The sequence below is a fragment of the Dreissena polymorpha genome, chromosome 1 (genome assembly GCF_020536995.1).
Source record: "Dreissena polymorpha isolate Duluth1 chromosome 1, UMN_Dpol_1.0, whole genome shotgun sequence".
In the NCBI taxonomy this organism is placed as follows: domain Eukaryota; kingdom Metazoa; phylum Mollusca; class Bivalvia; order Myida; family Dreissenidae; genus Dreissena; species Dreissena polymorpha.
Window position 1 is genome coordinate 43,265,063 of NC_068355.1, and position 19,970 is coordinate 43,285,032.

General features: G+C 34.7%; 1 protein-coding gene across 9 annotated transcripts in view; it reads right to left on the reverse strand.

The window, feature by feature from the left end:
• Window positions 1-1,825: 1,825 nt before the first annotated feature.
• Window positions 1,826-19,970, reverse strand: part of LOC127878467 (plexin-B-like) — a 170,572-nt gene continuing 152,427 nt past the window's right edge. For 7 of the 9 annotated variants that reach the window (XM_052425003.1, XM_052425043.1, XM_052424996.1 and 4 more), the window contains 14 exons: window positions 19,371-19,504; window positions 18,754-18,813; window positions 17,446-17,520; window positions 16,582-16,648; window positions 15,716-15,862; window positions 15,144-15,291; window positions 13,422-13,672; window positions 12,917-13,000; window positions 11,776-11,936; window positions 11,358-11,505; window positions 10,856-11,020; window positions 9,706-9,756; window positions 5,084-5,158; window positions 1,826-4,111 (listed from right to left, as the gene is read on the reverse strand). In XM_052425003.1, coding sequence (XP_052280963.1) covers window positions 3,995-4,111; window positions 5,084-5,158; window positions 9,706-9,756; window positions 10,856-11,020; window positions 11,358-11,505; window positions 11,776-11,936; window positions 12,917-13,000; window positions 13,422-13,672; window positions 15,144-15,291; window positions 15,716-15,862; window positions 16,582-16,648; window positions 17,446-17,520; window positions 18,754-18,813; window positions 19,371-19,504 — 1,683 coding nt within the window. In that variant the 3' untranslated portion in view covers window positions 1,826-3,994. The remainder of the gene's footprint in view (window positions 4,112-5,083; window positions 5,159-9,705; window positions 9,757-10,855; window positions 11,021-11,357; window positions 11,506-11,775; window positions 11,937-12,916; window positions 13,001-13,421; window positions 13,673-15,143; window positions 15,292-15,715; window positions 15,863-16,581; window positions 16,649-17,445; window positions 17,521-18,753; window positions 18,814-19,370; window positions 19,505-19,970) is intronic. The other 2 variants (XM_052425038.1, XM_052425050.1) reach the window with 2 other exon arrangements.

Below are 19,970 nucleotides of genomic sequence, written 5' to 3' on the forward strand. Positions count from 1 at the left end.
ATTTATGATGCAAAGCGATTTCAACACGTCACCAGAAAAGTAAGACTGCACTGGAGGCAGAGGTCCAGGTGCACTAGTAGATGTTTCATCGAGATGCCTCAGTATTACGGTATATTTTACTTTGAATTCAAAACTCTCTGTACAATGGTAAAAAATCAGTAAAAAAATAAAAATGATCCCACACAAACATTTCTTCCTAGTAAAGAATAATCTCATTTTATTACCATACTGCTACAATTGAAAAGGCCCTAAAAATTAACTCAAAAAGTATAAAAAGTTAAAAAACTAAAACATGAAAACAGATAATGCATCAACGTGTTTTTAAGAGTCAATGAATGAGATTTTAACATAATCGGGTTTTCCATTGGTAAACATAAGGTTCAGAATACATAAACTTGACCATAGAATTGATCTTGAAATGATACAAAAATGTTTGAGAATGTAAACGTATTAATAAACAAGGGCTGTTTGTAAAACATGCATGCCCCCCATATGGGCTCTCCATTGTAGTGAGAGCCATTGTGTGAATATGTTTTTTGTCACTGTGACCTTGACCTTTGACCTAATGACCTGAAAATCAATAGGGGTCATCTGCCAGTCATGATCAATGTACCTATGAAGTTTCATGATCCTAGCCATAAGCATTCTTGAGTTACCATCCGGACACCATTTTACTATTTCGGGTCACCGTGACCTTGACCTTTGACCTAGTGACCTGAAAATCAAGAGGGGTCATCTGCGAGTCATGATCATTCTACCTATCAAGTTTCATGATCCTAGGAATAAGCGTTCTTCAGTTATCATCCGGAAACCATTTTACTATTTCGGGTCATCGTGACCTTGACCTTTGACCTAGTGACCTGAAAATCAATAGGGGTCATCTGCGAGTCATGATCAATCTACCTATCAAGTTTCATGATCCTAGGCCTAAGCGTTCTTGAGTTATCATCCGGAAACCATTTTACTATTTCGGGTCACTGTGACCTTGACCTTTGACCTAGTGACCTGAAAATCAATAGGGGTCATCTGCGAGTCCTGATCAATCTACCTATCAAGTTTCATGATCCTAGGCCTAAGCGTTCTTGAGTTATCATCCGGAAACCATTTTACTATTTCGGGTCACTGTGACCTTGACCTTTGACCTAGTGACCTGAAAATCAATAGGGGTCATCTGCGAGTCCTGATCAATCTACCTATCAAGTTTCATGATCCTAGGCATAAACGTTCTTGAGTTATTATCCGGAAACCATTTTACTATTTTGGGTCATTGTGACCTTGACCTTTGACCTAGTGACCTCAAAATCAATAGGGGTCATCTGCGAGTCATGATCAATGTACCTATGCAGTTTCATGATCCTAGGTCCAAGCGTTCTTGAGTTATCGTCTGACAACCACCTGGTGGACGGACCGACAGACCGACCGACATGAGCAAAGCAATATACCCCCTCTTCTTCGAAGGGGGGCATAATAAACAATTTGCGTAGAACGCGTATTACCAATATAAAGTATTTATGTTTAATCCATATTAAATAAGACTCAAATAAACTCCACATGTATTCTACAGTCATATTTAAAAAAGCGTTTTTAAGTGACACAATAGTGAAAATAACTAGTGATATTTTATGAAAAGTTATTGTGTACAATATGTTATAGAAACTGGCTTTGACTCAAATTTCGTGTTATTACTGTTCTTAATATTTTGGCTGTAATCAATTGACCTATTTATCCTATTGAAAAACCGACAAAAAACAACAATAACAAACAAAACCAAAACAACAATCAAAGATTGAGGAAACCCAAATTACAAAGATCACCAATTCTCAGCAGCTTTTTCCTCAAATATTTTATTCATAGATTTGCATGTGAGTGCATAAGACTATTTTAACATAATGTATGATAACAGCTACAAGTAGCGCAATTGTATATAATATATTTGTCAGAAAGACCAACAATACACATGTAGACAAGATCTATTTACAAAAGAACAATAATATAGCAATAAGCATGCAATGAACACAGTAATAACTTATCATGATGGTCTCTGGATACAAACCAATACTGATATTACATGAACATACACATAAAACATACAACGGCATTTACATACATAATTTTACAATTTGTTATTAAGTGTTAATTTTGTATTTTAAGACACAAGTGATTAAACATATTTGATATTTGCAAGGGAACACTATCTATAACATTAACATTCTGTTAATAAAACAGTGAAATGTTTTATCAATTTACCCTATGTATCACTTTTTTACTAATGACAAAGTTTCTAAATTAACATGACCAACAAAGTTCATGAATTTGCATTTTAAACAACAAAACTGTACAAAAATATTAATGACATGACAATTTGAAGTGAAAATTGTTGTTCTTAACATCAATCATGTATAACAGTTTCAATTTTTACATTTCCACATCTCAATGTTAAACATTACTGGTGAGAAAAAAAGTTAAAAAGACAGAGTTAAAATGTAGTATAATATTTATAAATTTTAAAGCATCAACATTGATAAATTTGGTGAAACATATATTAAAATGCATACAATATATATGTATGCATATATTCAGGACATATTGATAATGAACACAAGAAACATCACAATAGTATTATCAATTTAGATAACAAACTTTTGCATTTGTGATTTCACAAAATATATAATTTCATAAACACACAGTGTGTGAAATCAGCATGGGAATTAATTGCAATAAATTGGTAATCACAAATCTATCAGACTATGTTTGTGGAAAAAATCTTTAATAAAAATGCATACATAAACATCGATTGTATACAGGTTCTGCGTTTTGCATTGATCTATATCATTGTACTTCCCTATTAAGGTAAGCAATTTAACACTGAATATCTATGTACTTAAAATTATGAATTATTATATTATTATTATATTATTATAATTATTATTATAAAATAATTATTATAAAATTATTAAAATTATCAAATTATGAAATATTAGTAGCTGTTTTGATCAGTAATTGAAATACATGAATCCCAAACACTGATAACAAATTCATATAGCATAAATATATGTTTTGAAAGTGAAAATGTTTGCAACACTCATTAACAATGGTGATGACCATTATATTATATATTGGTAGAACATGTTTTTGATTACCAAACAAAATCACCCCTCAATGTATTCAATACTCAACATTTGGATGGTCAGGAATTTAAAAAAAATCCCACATTTTGAGGCATGGTTTTATGACAAGCAGACAGTACAAACACTTTGGTCATATTTAGCATAAACGTTTTTTTTGAAAGACCAGCTTTCAGTGTTATTCATGGAATTGATCAATGAACAACAATCATTCTTTAACAAAATCTTGACAGACCAGGGTACCACTAGGAGGAAACTCGTAAAGTGATTGTATACACAGCAATTTATATAAATAAGTCCTGCATGTTTACATATAGTTCTTTAAAAGTTCGACTAGGCTGCTGTCAGCTGCTTGATCACTCGTGACCTTTCTATTGTGAGTTAAATTTATCATTCTATTTGATAGCTGTTTTCACCATGTGTCATTGTTTGAACACAAGGGATAATATCAAGGTACATGAACATTGTTACATCACACATCTACCATATGTATAGATCATCAGTTTGAAAGATTTTGAAAGCATAGTCGTTATTGTCATCCTCTGTTCAAAATAAATATACCGGAAATGTTATCTTTTATGACTACAAGCTGGTCCACCACATGTCATATAATGTACAAGCATTCACTTAAACATTGCACACACCAATGTGTGGCAACAGGTCATGTTCCTGTATTACACATGGCTACAATGTAAAATGTTCCAGTACACAAGGTAACACGCTACATGGGTAAACCACCAATGGCACCATACCATGTTGTTCCATCCAACATGGTATCATTAGACGTGCCCACACGAGAAGTGGCTACATCCCACATAGCTACATGACACATGGCTACACAACTAACGGCTACATCCCAAACGGTTACATCACACATAGGCCTGTCTGCCCACCAGGGGCCCCTCCATTGCGGTGATCACGGTGCCAAGCTTGGCGGCCAACTGCTGACGGGAACCAACTGGATCTGCATCCAGCACTTCCATCAGCTGAAATATCATATAACAACATGACAATATCATAACATGAAAATAAAATTACATTCCAACATGATCTATCATGGCATGAAAATATCACAACAAGAAAATATCATGATATGAAAATGTATGGCATAAAATATCACAAAATGAAAATGTAATGACATAAACATATCACAAAATGAAATATCATAGCATAAAAATATCACCAAATGAAATATCATGATATAGGCATATCATGCCATGAAAATATCATGAAGTAAGGAACAAAAAAACAACAAAGCATTTGTTCAGAAATGTTACAATCAAGAGATTTTTATCTGGTGATGTTGTTGTGATCAGGATCCATTTACTGGTACTTTCATGACTGTTTCGCATTTAACATTAACACAAATGTACCATACCATTGGGACATATCACACGAGTACAATGAGGCTCAGTTTGTTTTCTCCAAGTAATAGATTATTTACAATGTATTAACATTTCATTTTTGTACCTGTCATGAGGCACATGAATGATAAAAGTGTTGAGATTAGATATTGTTTACTTTTTAACTGTCTTATGCGCTGATTGACACTTTGTTATTGTGTGCGGATGAAAGACTATGAAAACTTTATAATACAAAACATAAATAAGTGTATTTTCAATTCAGTGACTCATTGCAAAGGCTAAACATTATAAGCTAAACATTGAGTTTATGATTTTATGTTTTTCCCAAGGTTGGAAAGTCAGTCAAAAAGCTGTAATGGATATGGTGTCCTCCTTGTGAATGACAAGTTCGAAGAGCGATACACAGTTGTGAAGTTATACAGTGACGGGCGTATAATGAATATGGTGACTGACATATTCCATGTGAGGAGCATTCTCTGGATCTTTCCAAAGACGCCAAAAACAAATTTTTTCACAGGAAACTCTTTTAGCCAATGGTTTGCAATCAAATAAAGTTAAAGTTAAGAGGTTTAAAGTAAACTAATAGACAATTACCTGTGAGCTGTAATTATGGACATATGTGTAGAGTTCCTTTAAAGCACTTGACTTGTACACCTTGCCTGGATAAGCCTGAAACATAATTGATCACATATGACTTGAGTAATGCAGAATGGATCTTATACCATGTGTGGCCAGCGTATTTCCGGCCAAGCATGCATAATTGGGCAGTCTGGTCAGCAGCTACGCTGTACGCTAGATAGAGACACGAGAGCGCGGACAGCGTTGCAAGTCTAATTGGCCAGATACAGTGAAGTTTCTGCTGAAGTAAATGTTTAATGAACAGTTGAATGAATGAAAATCTAAAAGTCTATCAAACAGAAAAGCTTGTTTTCATTAACATTATCATTACAATTTACCAGACTGAATGACTTTTTCAATCAAAGCTAAGGTCAAAGTTATATCTATTTTCCTTGTTTTGTTTGTTACTATTCATTATACTGTAACGATCCCTTCATTTTCATGTAAGCCGAAATTCGTTCTGGTTGTGTTGTTGTTATATTTACCGTCTTCGTTACATAAGCAAAATATTACATGCACCCTGTATTTTGGACCACACTTTCTTATGTTTTTAATCGTTATTGAAATTATTCAAATAATTTTAAATTCTTTGCAACGCAATTTGAAGATTACAGGTAATATCAAAATACTGCAGTTGGACCCCCCTCTCGTGCAGCCCAAAATTGCAAGGTAAACGTTTGCCGTCACAAAGTTTAAGGATATTATAGGGAGTAACAAAGTTTAACGCTTTTTACAGCCCTAAAAAACTTTAAAGTCTTTTACAAGAAACAAGACAATAATTTATCTGTTAAAACTATTTAAAGTAACATACCATTAAAAAATACATTGAAAAAGTATGTTACCTCAAGATTCACTTTGCTTAAAACACATAACAGAGTATGCAAAAAGTTAGTAAAAAATGAAAGGCACATATTTATAGTATTAATTTGAATGGTGGCATATATGAAACAAGTTATAGTATAAATACATCAAAATCTTGTTCCCATCCACATTTTTAACGGAATTGTTAAAAGATTTTGGCATTTGTTCAAATGTCATTTAATATGATTGCTTAAAATTCTTAATTTTTCTTTTTAAGACTTAACTTATTTTGATAGTAAGAAAAAGACTTGAAAAAAAACATGTGACGTCGCCGTTTTTTGAACCCGTGTCATCTTGATCTGTAAGTGGATGCGCTTCTGCTGCGCCACGCAAACTTTTATCGTGCAAAGCAAAACATAATATTTATAGCAGAGGGGGTAATCACGTGATAGTAAAGATGGCAACTTCCATGCTGACACAGTTATTTTTTGCCGTTTTATACCCCTTATAACTTTTTAGTAATTTTCAAACGACACGCGATTTCCACATCAGTAAAAAGGTGATAAGTGTTGATTTCCCATTAAAATACACTTTATATCTTGACTTTACTCCCCGCATATTTTCTTAGTGAGCTGTAATTAGGACATCCCCCTAAAAAAATTTGCAGCTAGTAAAGTCAAGATATAAAGCAAATATTAATACAAAATAAACGCTAGTAACTTTCTTGCTGATATGGCTGGAAAGTGAGCAGCATTAAAAAAATTAATACAAGGAATAAAGGGTAAAAAACGGTGAAAAATACCTGCCTCGGCATTAACGTTGTCATCTTGACTATCACATGATTACCCCCTCTATATATTAACGTTATCAAGATTTTGCCAATAACAGAATTGTTTCACAAATAAACGTGTTTTATTTTCTAAGAACGTTTTTTTTCACTAAAAATTGTCTTAGAAAAATTCACTAAAAATGGTGTTAGCAAAATTCTCAGAAGAAAATCTTCAAAATAAGTTTCTAAGTGCACAATTGTAAGAATAAGAAAATACAATGTTTATTATCTTATCTATTTTGTCTGCAAACATTCTACTACGTCTGGGCATTTTTACAACATTTTTACAATCAACCGACAAGATGCCTTTTGGATTTACAGTTAATAAAGTCCATTGGCTAAAGCCAATAGACTACCAAGGTTTTGCCCTCTCATTAGCCAATAGGGTAGCTCCTGACCCGACTGCTTGGATGTGCAGATTGGGCTAGAGCGTAACTAGCAGCATATGGCATAAGATCCATTTTTGAATTTCATAATTACTATTGCAAAGTATATGTAAACATCTAATGGGATGTGTTATCAAGTATTTGTTTTGACTATATATAAGAGGTCCTTAAACATTAAAATGTGTTAGACGTGTAAGTAAAACAAATGTTCTTGATTTGAGAAGTATAAAAAGCATAATAAATAAGGGTTAGCTTTTATTTTTACAAAAGACAATGTTTAACAAGAGAGAGTGCATTTTAATGTCTTGAATGCCTGAAACAATTTTTTACCATTTTATGTAAAAAACATAAGTTTCCAAAGGAAATCACTTTAACTCTTACTGAGTTAGTGATATTGGTTGACTCCTAGAGTTTACCAATGACATTAGTATGAAACAAGGCTATTTTCAAGCAATATGGTCCCTTACCAGCTCCAAAATTTGTCAGAAATTCCACCATTTTCAGATTATTTTTTTTGGTTGCCATAGCAACCACAATTTTTGACGTAGGAACAAAATGAACTTACGTGCATAATGTCCATATTGCCATCTATCCATGTTGCAAGTTTCATTAAAAAATATTAAGAACTTTTAAAGTTATCGCAGGATCCAAAAAACCACCATTTTCAGCAGTATTTCTAGTCTATTTGTTGCCACAGCAACCAGAATTTTTGACATAGGAACAAAATGAAATGATGTGCATAATGTCCATATTGCCATCTATCCATGTTTGAAGTTTCATGAAAAAATATTAAGAACTTTTAAAATTATCGCAATATCCAGAAAGGTGTGACAGACAGACAGACAGACAGACACACAGAGCGCAAACCATAAGTCCCCTCCAGTGAAACCGATAGGGGACAATAACAAGACTATTGCCAAGCAATATATGTCCCCAACGGCTCCAACAATTATTTTTAAATATTTGTTGCCGTAGCAACCAGAATTTTTGACATAGGAACAAAATAAAATGACGTGCATAATGTCCATATTGCCATCTATCCATGTTGCAAGTTTCATGAAACACGAGGGCCTAAAAGGCCCAAAGTCGCTCACCTGAGATAACAAGATATTATTGGGACAAATCTACTGACCATATTTCATGAAGATCGGACAATAAATGTGGCCTCTAGAGTGTTAACAAGGTTTTACAATAGCCATACCAGGAAAAATGCCCCGCCCCCTGGCGGCCATGTTTTGCAACCAAACGACATCATTTTTGAACTCTTCCAAGATATTATTGGGATGAATCTTCTGATCACGTTTCATGAAGATTGGACAATAAATGTCGCTTCTAGAGTGTTAACAAGATTTTACTACAGCCATATATAGCCATGTAAGGAAAAATGCCCCGCCCCTTGACAGCCATGTTTTTCAAGCCAACGGTTACCATTTTTGATCTCATCCAAGATATCATTGGGACAAATCTTCTGAGCAAGTTTCATGAAGTTTCATGAAGATCAGAAAATAAATATGGCCTCTAGAGTGTTAACAAGGTTTTACTATAGCCATATAAGGAAAAATGCCCCGCCCCCTGGCGGCCATGTTTTTCAACCAACCGGCATCATTTTCGAACTACTCCAAGATATTATTGGGAAGAATCTTCTGACCAAGTTTCATGAAGATCAGACAATAAATGTGGCCTCTAGAGTGTTAACAAGATTTTACTATAGCCATATAAGGAAAAATGCCCCACCCCTTGGCAGCCATGTTTTTCAAGGGAACGTAACCATTTTCGAACTCATCCAAGATAACATTGAGACCAATCATCTGACCAAATTGCATGAAGATTGGACAATAAATGTGGCCTCCAGAGAGTTAACAAGTCAAATGTTGACGTCGCACAACAGACGACGGACAAAAGGTGATCACAAAAGCTCACCATGAGCACGTTGTGCTCAGGTTAGCTAAAAATTTAAAAAACTTAAAGTATTCGCAGGATCCAAAAAAGTGTGACAGACCGACAGACGCACAGAGCGCAAACCATAAGTTCCCTCCGATGATGTTTGAGCAACGAAGGAACATAATGCCAAGCAGTGGCCATGCAAGTTTGTCATGCTCGTTTTTCAGCTGCATGTTATTGATGATGTTGATGTCATTAAATGTTAATTGTGGTGCACATATATGAATAAATAACTTAGTTGACATCATTTTTCATTACATTTTGTACATTGTTTGGCTTCATGGAATGTCTGCAAGTTTGTTTATTGCTACAAATTACACCAGGTTTAGTAAAACTTTACAAATTATTATTTTACTTTTATATTATTATTTAAATTACAAATAATGAAAATCAAAATTTAAACTAAACATTTACATCTTTACTTTTAAAAGTATACAAATGTAATTAAGGTTCAAAGTAATAAAATGAATACAACGATTCACATATTTCTAATGCAACGAAACAAAATCTGTTAGTTTAACTGTGCATGTGCATATATATTTTTAACTAAGGAAAGGACCTTTGCTCATGCATATATGGGTCATTAAAATGCTTGTTTTCAAGGTAAAGGTCATGCTTCTTTCAAGGTCAATATTTTTTACCAAGATACTGGTTGTAGTGTCACATGGTTGACTTTTGTCTTCATTGTTTTGCTGTAGTAATAAATAAAAAGGTCCAAAAAGTTGTAGAGATAATGTTAACCACAACAGTACCAACTTAAAGAAACTATCCAGAATCGTCAACTTTTTATTCGTTTATCAGTACAACTTATTTCACTTTCACGTGACCACTTTATAATCAGATCATGCGATCTGCTTTTATTTTGGGATGGTCCCACTCTGTATGCAAATTTGAACATAAATATTCATGATCGTATGAATTTTTTATTAACAAATTGCACAATTGTATTTATTTAATTGTTTAATTTGTCATACCTGGTAAGCCAATTAAATGACAACATACTTTAGCAATTCAGTCAACGATATACCGTTCGACGAAAATGAATTGAAACTGAGACATAATTCATACATCAGCGTATAGCAGTCGGTTATGGCATTGAGAATGTTAACATTAAAAGTAATTTTAATATATTTGGTTTCTCTTATTACATGTATTGAAAAGCATTCTTCTGCATTTCATAAGGGTATGACAGTTGATACAATAATGCAATGCCAAAAAAATAGCTTTTTATTTGTTTATTTATTTTCCTCAAGTTTGTAAATATGTGAACGCAATTATATCTAATTTATTATTCTGAATTGAAATCTTATCTTTGTTATTCCATTTCTTGGTTTGGTACTTACTATGATTCAGACAAAAAAGCATTCTATTAAAGCCCCACAACCATAATACAATACCAAACAATTTTAGACAAACTTAATCAAAGCATACGGGCAAGTCTTTTTAGTTCTACACAATTAATAAATTCACGAGTAAATTATAAATTTACCACATAAAAAATAACCACAACTATTCATCAAGAAAAAAATATGAATAGTCTAGAATATGGAATTTTCACTTAAAGAAACTTAACAAACTGTAACATTCTGATGATTTTCCCAAAAAATGTCTATGCATCTAATGATGTTTCACAGAACATCCAATGCCTGAACCTAAAATTATTATTTTTTGCATGCTGAGTAGTCAATAAGGCTTAGAATGGCTGAAATCTTTTTTGAAATTGACATTCAAAAACTTGCCCAATGTTGCTAAGTACTGCAGAAGTCACACACAAACAAAGACTCCACTTACTATGAAGTAGTTATCATGACACACTCTGGACACACCAGTCAAATAGGTCCCCATCTCTTTGTCCGAAACAGCAGGCATATCCCGTATTTCTCGGAAAAAACGGTCAACCATCTTACGATAGTTTGGAATATCTTTGGCAAACAGAAGCTTGTTGGATGGAGAGTCCTATAAATTGGGGAAATTATTTATAGGTACACAGAGAAAATATGGAATATAAACAATGTTAAGGAAAAAATGGAGTATAATATTTTCAAAAACTATTTTGCTAAAAGTATTTATTTAATAAATTAAAAATAAACAATGGTCTCAGCTATGCAATGAAGCAATTTTTTATGGAGACTTTGAATGAAATAAAACAAATATTCGTTAATTTGCAACTATGAGCCAAAAAAATAAGTACCGGTATGTTACATAAACACACACACTTAGTTTTAAGTTCAATGTGTCATATGATCTTTGATGAGATGCACGCCCCTGATAATCAGCCCCCACCCCCCCTTACCTTGCCAAGCCTGTGTTCTGATGTTGAGCAGCTGTCCATAAATGTTTGAGCGACGACAGACAAACACGAGTCCACGATCACAGGCTTGTGAATATCAAACACAAAGTCTGGATTCTTGATTATGTTCACCCAGAAACGTAGGGGCAAACTGTGAAGAACAAATCACGCATTAATCGTTATGTTTCATTAAATAATTAAAAGGTTCAAAATGAAACATAACGGAACAAAACATATTATAAAGACCATGTATTTAAAGACTATCTTTGCATGAGCTAATCTACTATTGCAAATTCCCAAACAAAAAAAATAAATCGTTTTGGCAATACATTTTTAAACAAATAAAGCAAGAACACAATTTCGTCCTCACTACCTATATAATTATTATTTAAAAGGATCATCTCTACACAAGAGCCCTTACCTATTGCACTTCCACGTGTGTACAATGTCAGGGTCGTGTATGCCGTATGTGTGTGCAGCACTGTCCAGGTAGTCAAACAGGTACTTGATCACAGGCGGCATAGACTGGTTCACTGACAAGATGGTTTGGAAGAAGTCATCCATGAACTTCTGTAGCGTTCCCTGAAAAATTGGAGAAAAAATATTAGACTCGCTCCGGGAAAGTAGGGCCTAAATGCATGTGCATAAAGTGTCGACCCAGATAAGCCTGTGCAGGCCACACAGGCTAATCAAGGACAATACTTTCCGCCTTAACTGGATTATAGCTACAAAGATACTTCGTATAATACAAACTATACTATCAAAGCGGCAAGTGTCATCACTGATTAGCTTTGTGTGGACTGCAAAGATTAATCTGGGATGCCACTTTACACACATGCCTTAAACCCTCTTATCTGGCATGCCACTTTACACACATGCTTTAAACCCTCTTATCTGGGATGCCACTTTACACACATGCCTTAAACCCTCTTATCTGGGATGCCACTTTACACACATGCCTTAAACCCTCTTATCTGGGATGCCACTTTACACACATGCCTTAAACCCTGTTTTCCCAGAGCAAGGCCCATAATCATCAATTCAGTTAATATTTCTAGTATCTTACAATTACTTTTAGAAAATGAAATGTCAACTCATAGTGTCCAAAAAAAGGTAAAAAATCTAGATTAATATATCAGTGGAAATAATACTTATGATGTTCATATGGGAAGATATTATATATTACGCACAACCTTTTTCAAACATGTTTTTGTGTGTTGATTCCACAGAGGCAGATAAGTCAATAATTCCCTTGCCTACAGAGGATCTCACGCCCATGCCTACAGAGGATCTCACGCCCTTGCCTACAGAGGATCTCACGCCCTTGCCTACAGAGGATCTCACGTGAGCTGAGTTTCAAATGAATGCGCTGTTTTGAAGACTATTTTTAATATCATGCAAAACCAAGAAAATACAACCAAATACACATGATGTTAGGATTGTGGCATATTTAGGATAGAATAATGATAATTAACATTTAATCATATATTTTCTTTAACAAAGGATTCAACTTTGACAGTTTTCCCAATATTCAAGTTGTACCATCTGATTTGAGACAATACCTTGGTTGCTAGGAGGCGGGGAAGGAACACCTCAGGCACCATTTTTACTCCACCTTCTTTAGTCTGTAGCTCATCATGCTTCACCTGTTTTTGAAAAATAAAGTGATATATATATTCAATCAATAAGTGATATATATATTCAATCAATAAGTGATATATATATATTCAATTAATGGCTTAGAACACAAACACATTGCTACAATGCATCACAATATTGATATTGAATATTCATCCAATCAAAATGAAACAGGCATTTTTGGTTTATTATTTTTGAGTGGAGACTACATAATTATGAGATCTACAATGTTCTCAGCCATGCGTCCAGACATTTGTCATTTTATAAAGACATAAAATATTGTCACAAATAGTAAATAGGCACTAATGGTTCAAATGATCATAAGAAAGGAATAACAACAAGCAATTGTTAAAGAAGAAGTTTACTTATTAATTACTACAGATATACACTAGACTTTTTTAATCAACCATAATGAAAAGTTCATCATACCAAATGGAAGAACTTGATTCCATTATCACTTTCTGAGCGCAGGATTGCCATGGATGAGTTCACAGACACGACGGACGTATCAAGGGAGCCATTAGGTGACTTGATGGTCTGGTAACGGCGGATGAGGGCACACTCAGAGCCATCAAAGACGCGGTAATGCTGCAACGTGTTGATCTTCTTCCAGCCCTCCCACTTCATCGTGGAGCTGTCCTCATCCTGCAGGGTCACCGGGATGCTGCCCTTCTTCCACTCTGGATAATAATATGAATGAGTAGCGTTCTGATTAAAATATTTTAATTTACATAACTTCCAAGAAGACTGGCAAGCTAAGTTGTGAAAGCACAAGACTGGTGTAGTAAGCCTGCGCGCTCATCCTTATTTGAGCATTGCTCTGGGAAAACTGAGCTCTTTGCATGTGGCTTTAGTCTCATCCCAGATCAGACTGTGAAGTCTGCACAGGCTTATGATAAAAGGGACAACATTTTCCGCTTTTATGGAATTTTTCATTTAAAGGAAGTCTCTTCTGAACAAAAATCCAGTCTAGGCAGAAAGTGTCAACCCTGATAAGCCTGTGTGGACTGCACAGGTTAATCATGGATTACGCTAGATGTATTGTCCCCAGTTGTCCTCATCCTGCAGCATTACTGGAATGCTGCGCTTCTTCCACTCTACATAGTACAACAAGGATATAAATTAACAGGGTCTTGGGGAAACAGGGCATAATGCATAAGCGTAAAGTGTCATCCCAGACTAGTCTTCAGTCACACAGGCTAATCAGGGACAACACTTTCGGCTTTTACTGAATTTTTTGTTGAAATGAAGTCTCTTCTTAGTGAATATCCTGTCGAGGAAAAAGGTGTAGCCCCTGATTAGCCTGTGCAGACTGCACATGCTAATCTGAGATGACACTTGACGCATGGAGCCCAGTTTTCCCAGAACAAGGCTCAAATACGGATGAGCTCACTAGCTCAAAGCACCAGTCCTTTGCTTTCATAACTTAGCTCCTTAGTCTTCTTGCAAATTATGTCGATTAAATCTAAAAATTCTCAAATCGAATTTCTAGTATTTGCGTATCTGACAAAGAAATTAATCAGTTGACATTCTGCCACAAGAGTAAACAATGTTCAGTTCTTGAACTTTTATGCCCAAGACCCAAACGATATTAGGTTAAAGCAGATTTTCATTCTAACTCATTTTAAAATCAGTTGATAAAGCTTATAATAATTAATTAATGATTACATTTTACTTCAGAATCATCAGCATAATAAATCAACTGCACATAACAAATTTCATTTGCTTTAATGCTCAATTTAAAGATAAAGCAACATCAAACTCTACATTTCAAACATTAAAAACAAGACTATTGTCAAGCAATATGGTCCCTAACCGGTGAAACTCCACCATTGTCAGATTTTTTTGTTGTTGCCATAGCAACCATAATTTTTTATGAAGGAACAAAATGAAATGACATGCATAATCTCCATAATGCCATCGATCCATGTTGCAAGTTTCATGAAAAAGTATGAAGAACTTTTGAAGTTATCGCAGGATCCAGAAAAGTGTGACAGACTGACTGACTGACTGACGGACACACAGAGCGCAAACCATAAGTCCCCTCCAGTTTCACCAGTAGGGGACAATAATATATTTGCATGAATTTATATCCTTGCAGAAAGGGAAGCAATTCTAAGTTTCAGTCTATGTATTAATTACTTCCCTTACCTAGGTCAAGATCACATGCCCAGGGTCTATTTGAAAATGGAATGTTTTTGTAGAGCTGGTCAATGATTTTCTCCTTTGCCTGCGTTATCGTATCACAGTTGAGAACCTTGCACTGGGTCACTTCTCCCTCGTAGAACACATTCAGGTTCTGAAAAATAAAAGCAGCAATTTCTTTAATTATTTGAACCTCGTCTAGTGAAAACGGGTATAATGCCATAGGGGGCCACAGTAGCTCTAGGAAAGCCTGTACATATATGCGGTCTGGTAAGGAGTTTCCAGTCAGCTATAAAAGTCACACACAGTTTTGTGCTCTCATTAGCAATTAATCGCTTGTACAATTACATAGAAATTGATGAAAAACAATGTATTATAATGTGGAGTCACTTATCATATTCAAATAATGTATTAATGTAATCTTATTAAGAAGATGCACTGAAAATAAAAGTAAATAAAATATAAATAATTTTTATATTATCTTAATTCAATTTTATTTAGAATACAATCAAAATAAAAATCAACTATATAATTGACAAAAAAAGAAATACCCATTCTTGTTTGAATAAAACACGTACCAGTGGCTTTGCATCCACTTTGTCCCGCAGTAACTTGTCCTCGGACAGCGTGTAGCGGGCGTCACCTGTCATGCAGTCCACGGGCCCTTTCTCCACGTGCAGCTTCATAGCGCGATAGAGAACGTACAGGCTCGAACCAGCTGTGTCCTAAAAATAAAGTAATTAGAGAGGTTGAAGTAAGCTCTACTGACAACTCTATCAATCAGACTATGAGTGTGAAAAAGCATTTGTTTGCAACTATAAATGTTAAACATTTTATTATCATAAAATTCTAGATTTTGACTTGATTATACTTGATTTAAAGTTTATCAAAATCTATTATATGTTAGCACATAAAGCAAAAGCACCGCACAACGGGTGCCAACGCTAGGATGCGGGTGCATTTTTTAATAAATGAAAGCTTGTAAGACTTTTTTTTTTTTTAGAGGTCACAGTGACCTTGACCTTTGACCTAGTGACCCAAAAATGGGTGTGGTGTTTAGAACTCATCAAGGTGCATCTATATATGAAGTTTCAAAGTTGTAGGTGGAAGCACTTTGATTTTAGAGCAAAAATGTCAAAGTTTTAGCACAATGCCGGCGGATGGCGGACGACAAGCTGGCCATGACAATACCTCGGGTTTTCTCCGAAAACAGCCGAGCTAAAAATGAATATCTATGTATTATTGAAAAAATGTGTAAGCTCCTAAGACATAGACTACCGGCCAATCTGTAAGTATTTTAAACATACATTCCTGTGGGCATTTAGGAAGCCTGAACATTTTATTGCTGTTGTTCCATCTTTCAAGAATGAATAGCAGCTAACGGTAATAAACACGTATAGGCCGGATTTTCCCATGCCTTAGATATCATTGCATTATTACGTACCCGCAAGTATTTGTACATGCAGAGGGACAACCAGTTGGTTAGCATCTTCTCCACTACAGACTCTGTCCTGTAAGGAGGAAAAGAGGATTCACTATTTACTGCTTGTGCTTTCTTTGAATGGCAATATAAAGCTCTTCTCACATAGGACAATTGGAATAGCAATTGACAATAAGAATGTACACCTTGTACAGCTTACCAAACCCCATTGATTTTTACAAGACCTGCCCATCAAAAATTACTTCATACCTAGCTAGCTGAATGCCAAACACACTGCATACTAAATTGTGTCCTAACATATATTTTAATTGATACAATTTCTGCCAATTGCAGTAAGCTTATATCTTATTCATATCTTACAAATGAATGCCGAGTATTTTAGACTAAACACAACAAGCATTTTTTAAAGTTGGTATACAATATATTCAGATACTGAAACCACCGAAAGTCATCCTTGTCACCAGTAGCTTGAAAATTAACAGCCCCAAACACAATAAAAACAAGCAAATTCGTTGAATTGATATCCACCGCCAATATGCTTCTGGACACAAAAGTGTTATATTTGACACTCAAACAAGCATTTTTTAAGATACAAAGGGCCATAACTCCGTTATTAACAGATGGTGTACAATGCCATTTGGCGTGCATCATCCTTTTATCCATATATATATATATACTCATACCAAGTTTCAATGAAATCCACCAAAGCACTTCCAAGATATGACTCCGGACACAAAAGTGCCAAACGGATGGAAAGACAGATGGACGGACAACACCAAAACAATATCCCTACGCCTATGGCGGGGCCTATGGAGGGGGATAAAAATGCAAACTGTGGAAAAGATGCTTCTGAAAGCAGCAACCTACCGTCGCAACATGAGCTTGGGATGCTTGCCCAACACTGACTTCTCTACCAGCTCATTTAATAAGGCCTTCAAAATTCTGAAACAGAATACACACCAAAATTTCAGTCACATTTGCAAAAGTGGGCCTTGTGTATATCTATATATATATATCTATATCTCTCTCTCTCTCTCTCTCTCTCTCTCTCTCTCTCTCTCTCTCTCGTCTCTCTCTCTCTCTCTCTCTATTATATATATATATATATATATATATATATATATATATATATATATATATATATATATATATATATATATATATATATATATATTTCTCTCTCTCTCTCTCTCTCTCTATATATATATATATATATATATATATATATATATATATATATATATATAGCTCCAAATATGCTTCTGCATCATGCAGTTTAATCTGATGAGAAGTCATAAGGTCCGCTAATGAGACCTTGACATTTTGTATGACTAATAGCAGACAGGGTAGCTCTTGGAGCTATGCTTGCTATAATTGGCATTTTATAAATATGTGCCTAAATATTATGACATTTAAACAGAAGACATCACAACAAAAATGGCAGTTACGATATGCGGTTGATGGTTATTTTGTAACTAAATATATGCACTTGATGCTATTGGATCATGTTTGTTGTAATATGATAGTATGATAGTAGTATTATGCATTTCATTCCTCTGCTATTTTGTTACATTATTACACATGTGTTTAAAAAAATACATTAAGGCTAAACTAAATAGACTCTTTGAACTTATTGATTTATTCATACACGTTTTACAATTATAATTCAATAAATGACAGACTGCTCTTTTTTATCAACACATTTTAATCATTTAATTAACAAATATCACAATAGTATATCTACAACATTATTACATTTTAAAACATTACAAGTGACGGACTTATCTCATATGGCAAAGACACAATGGTACTTACTCAGATGGGCAAAAACACAATGGTACTTACTCAGTTGGGCAAAGACACAATGCTACTTACTCAGTTGGGCAAAGACACAATGCTACTTACTCAGTTGGGCAAAGACACAATGGTACTTACTCAGTTGGGCAAAGACACAATGGTACTTACTCAGTTGGGCAAAGACACAATGGTACTTACTCAGTTGGGCAAAGACACAATGGTACTTACTCAGTTGGGCAAAGACACAATGCTACTTACTCAGTTGGGCAAAGACACAATGCTACTTACTCAGTTGGGCAAAGACACAATGCTACTTACTCAGTTGGGCAAAGACACAATGCTACTTACTCAGTTGGGCAAAGACACAACGGTACTTACTCAGTTGCATATTCTAAATTGTCTTGGTATATCACCATCAATAATGACGCCACATTTACTCTGAAATAAAAACAGATTTAAATACATATGTATATTGAACACATCCTTCCACACCACCACAAAACATGCTTTGATACTTAGCAGTTATTAATAGATCTAATTTTACTCTTTTTATATTTATTTATAAATGTCAGAAGCTTATTGGAACAATTTCAACTTCTTTGAGTGTAAAATTCAGATAAAGCTACACCAAACAAACATTTACAAAAACAACACCGGGAAAATATATCTAGAAGATCCTTGTTTATTGCATAAGTTGTTTTTTACAAAATCCAGCAGCATTTTAGATTAGGAATGCAGTCAAAATCGCCATGGAAGACAAACACTTTGTTTCTTATGACAGCATTTAAGTACTATAGTGTTTGCAGCAGTTATGAACGCCAGTTTAGTTATAAAACTACTGTTTACAGTACATCATTAATTTGTATCAATCGGCATAATCCCTAATTTACATAAATGTGCGCAGTGCAAGGAAATCATATAAATTTGGCATAACTGCTACTTTAAACTAATGTGTACAGTACATTGAACTTTTATGAATATGGTGCAAACCATACTTGTCTCTGATGCCAAATGTCTTCTGCTCCTCCAACGTACGTATGAGGGTCAACAGGAAGTGTCTGTGTCCCAGCAGGTGGTAGAAATGCTGGAGACCATGCTCCGTGAAACCCACACTTCCTGTCTTTTGCTGCTGAGGTACAGATAAAAGATTTTTAAACAAGAGGGCCATGATGGCCCTGTATCGCTCCACTGTTTTTTCTTTGCGAAAAAAACGTGTAATGCGCATGGGTTGAAATGTACTCAAGCATGTGACTTTCTCTTTCTATCCCTCGTCCCACTGGGCGCATAAAGTTGGAAGGGTGAGCATTTTTATATATGGAAAAAGTTACTACCGTGTTAACTAAACAGACAAAAAAGCCCGGGAATTGTTGCACAGGTCCTTTGCTTATAACGTAGGTACATTTATCTCTCCAAAAGATATTGTCGTTCTTTCTATTTCACATATTTTTAGATGCTGAAGATCAAATCTACGCATTTGATTTGAAACAGATTCACAAGACCCATGGGAATCAAAATGCCTTAACCCTATACCAAACAACACATTTTGGACTTTCCCAATTTGAAAGAGGTTGCAGACGTCAATTGAATTAAAATGG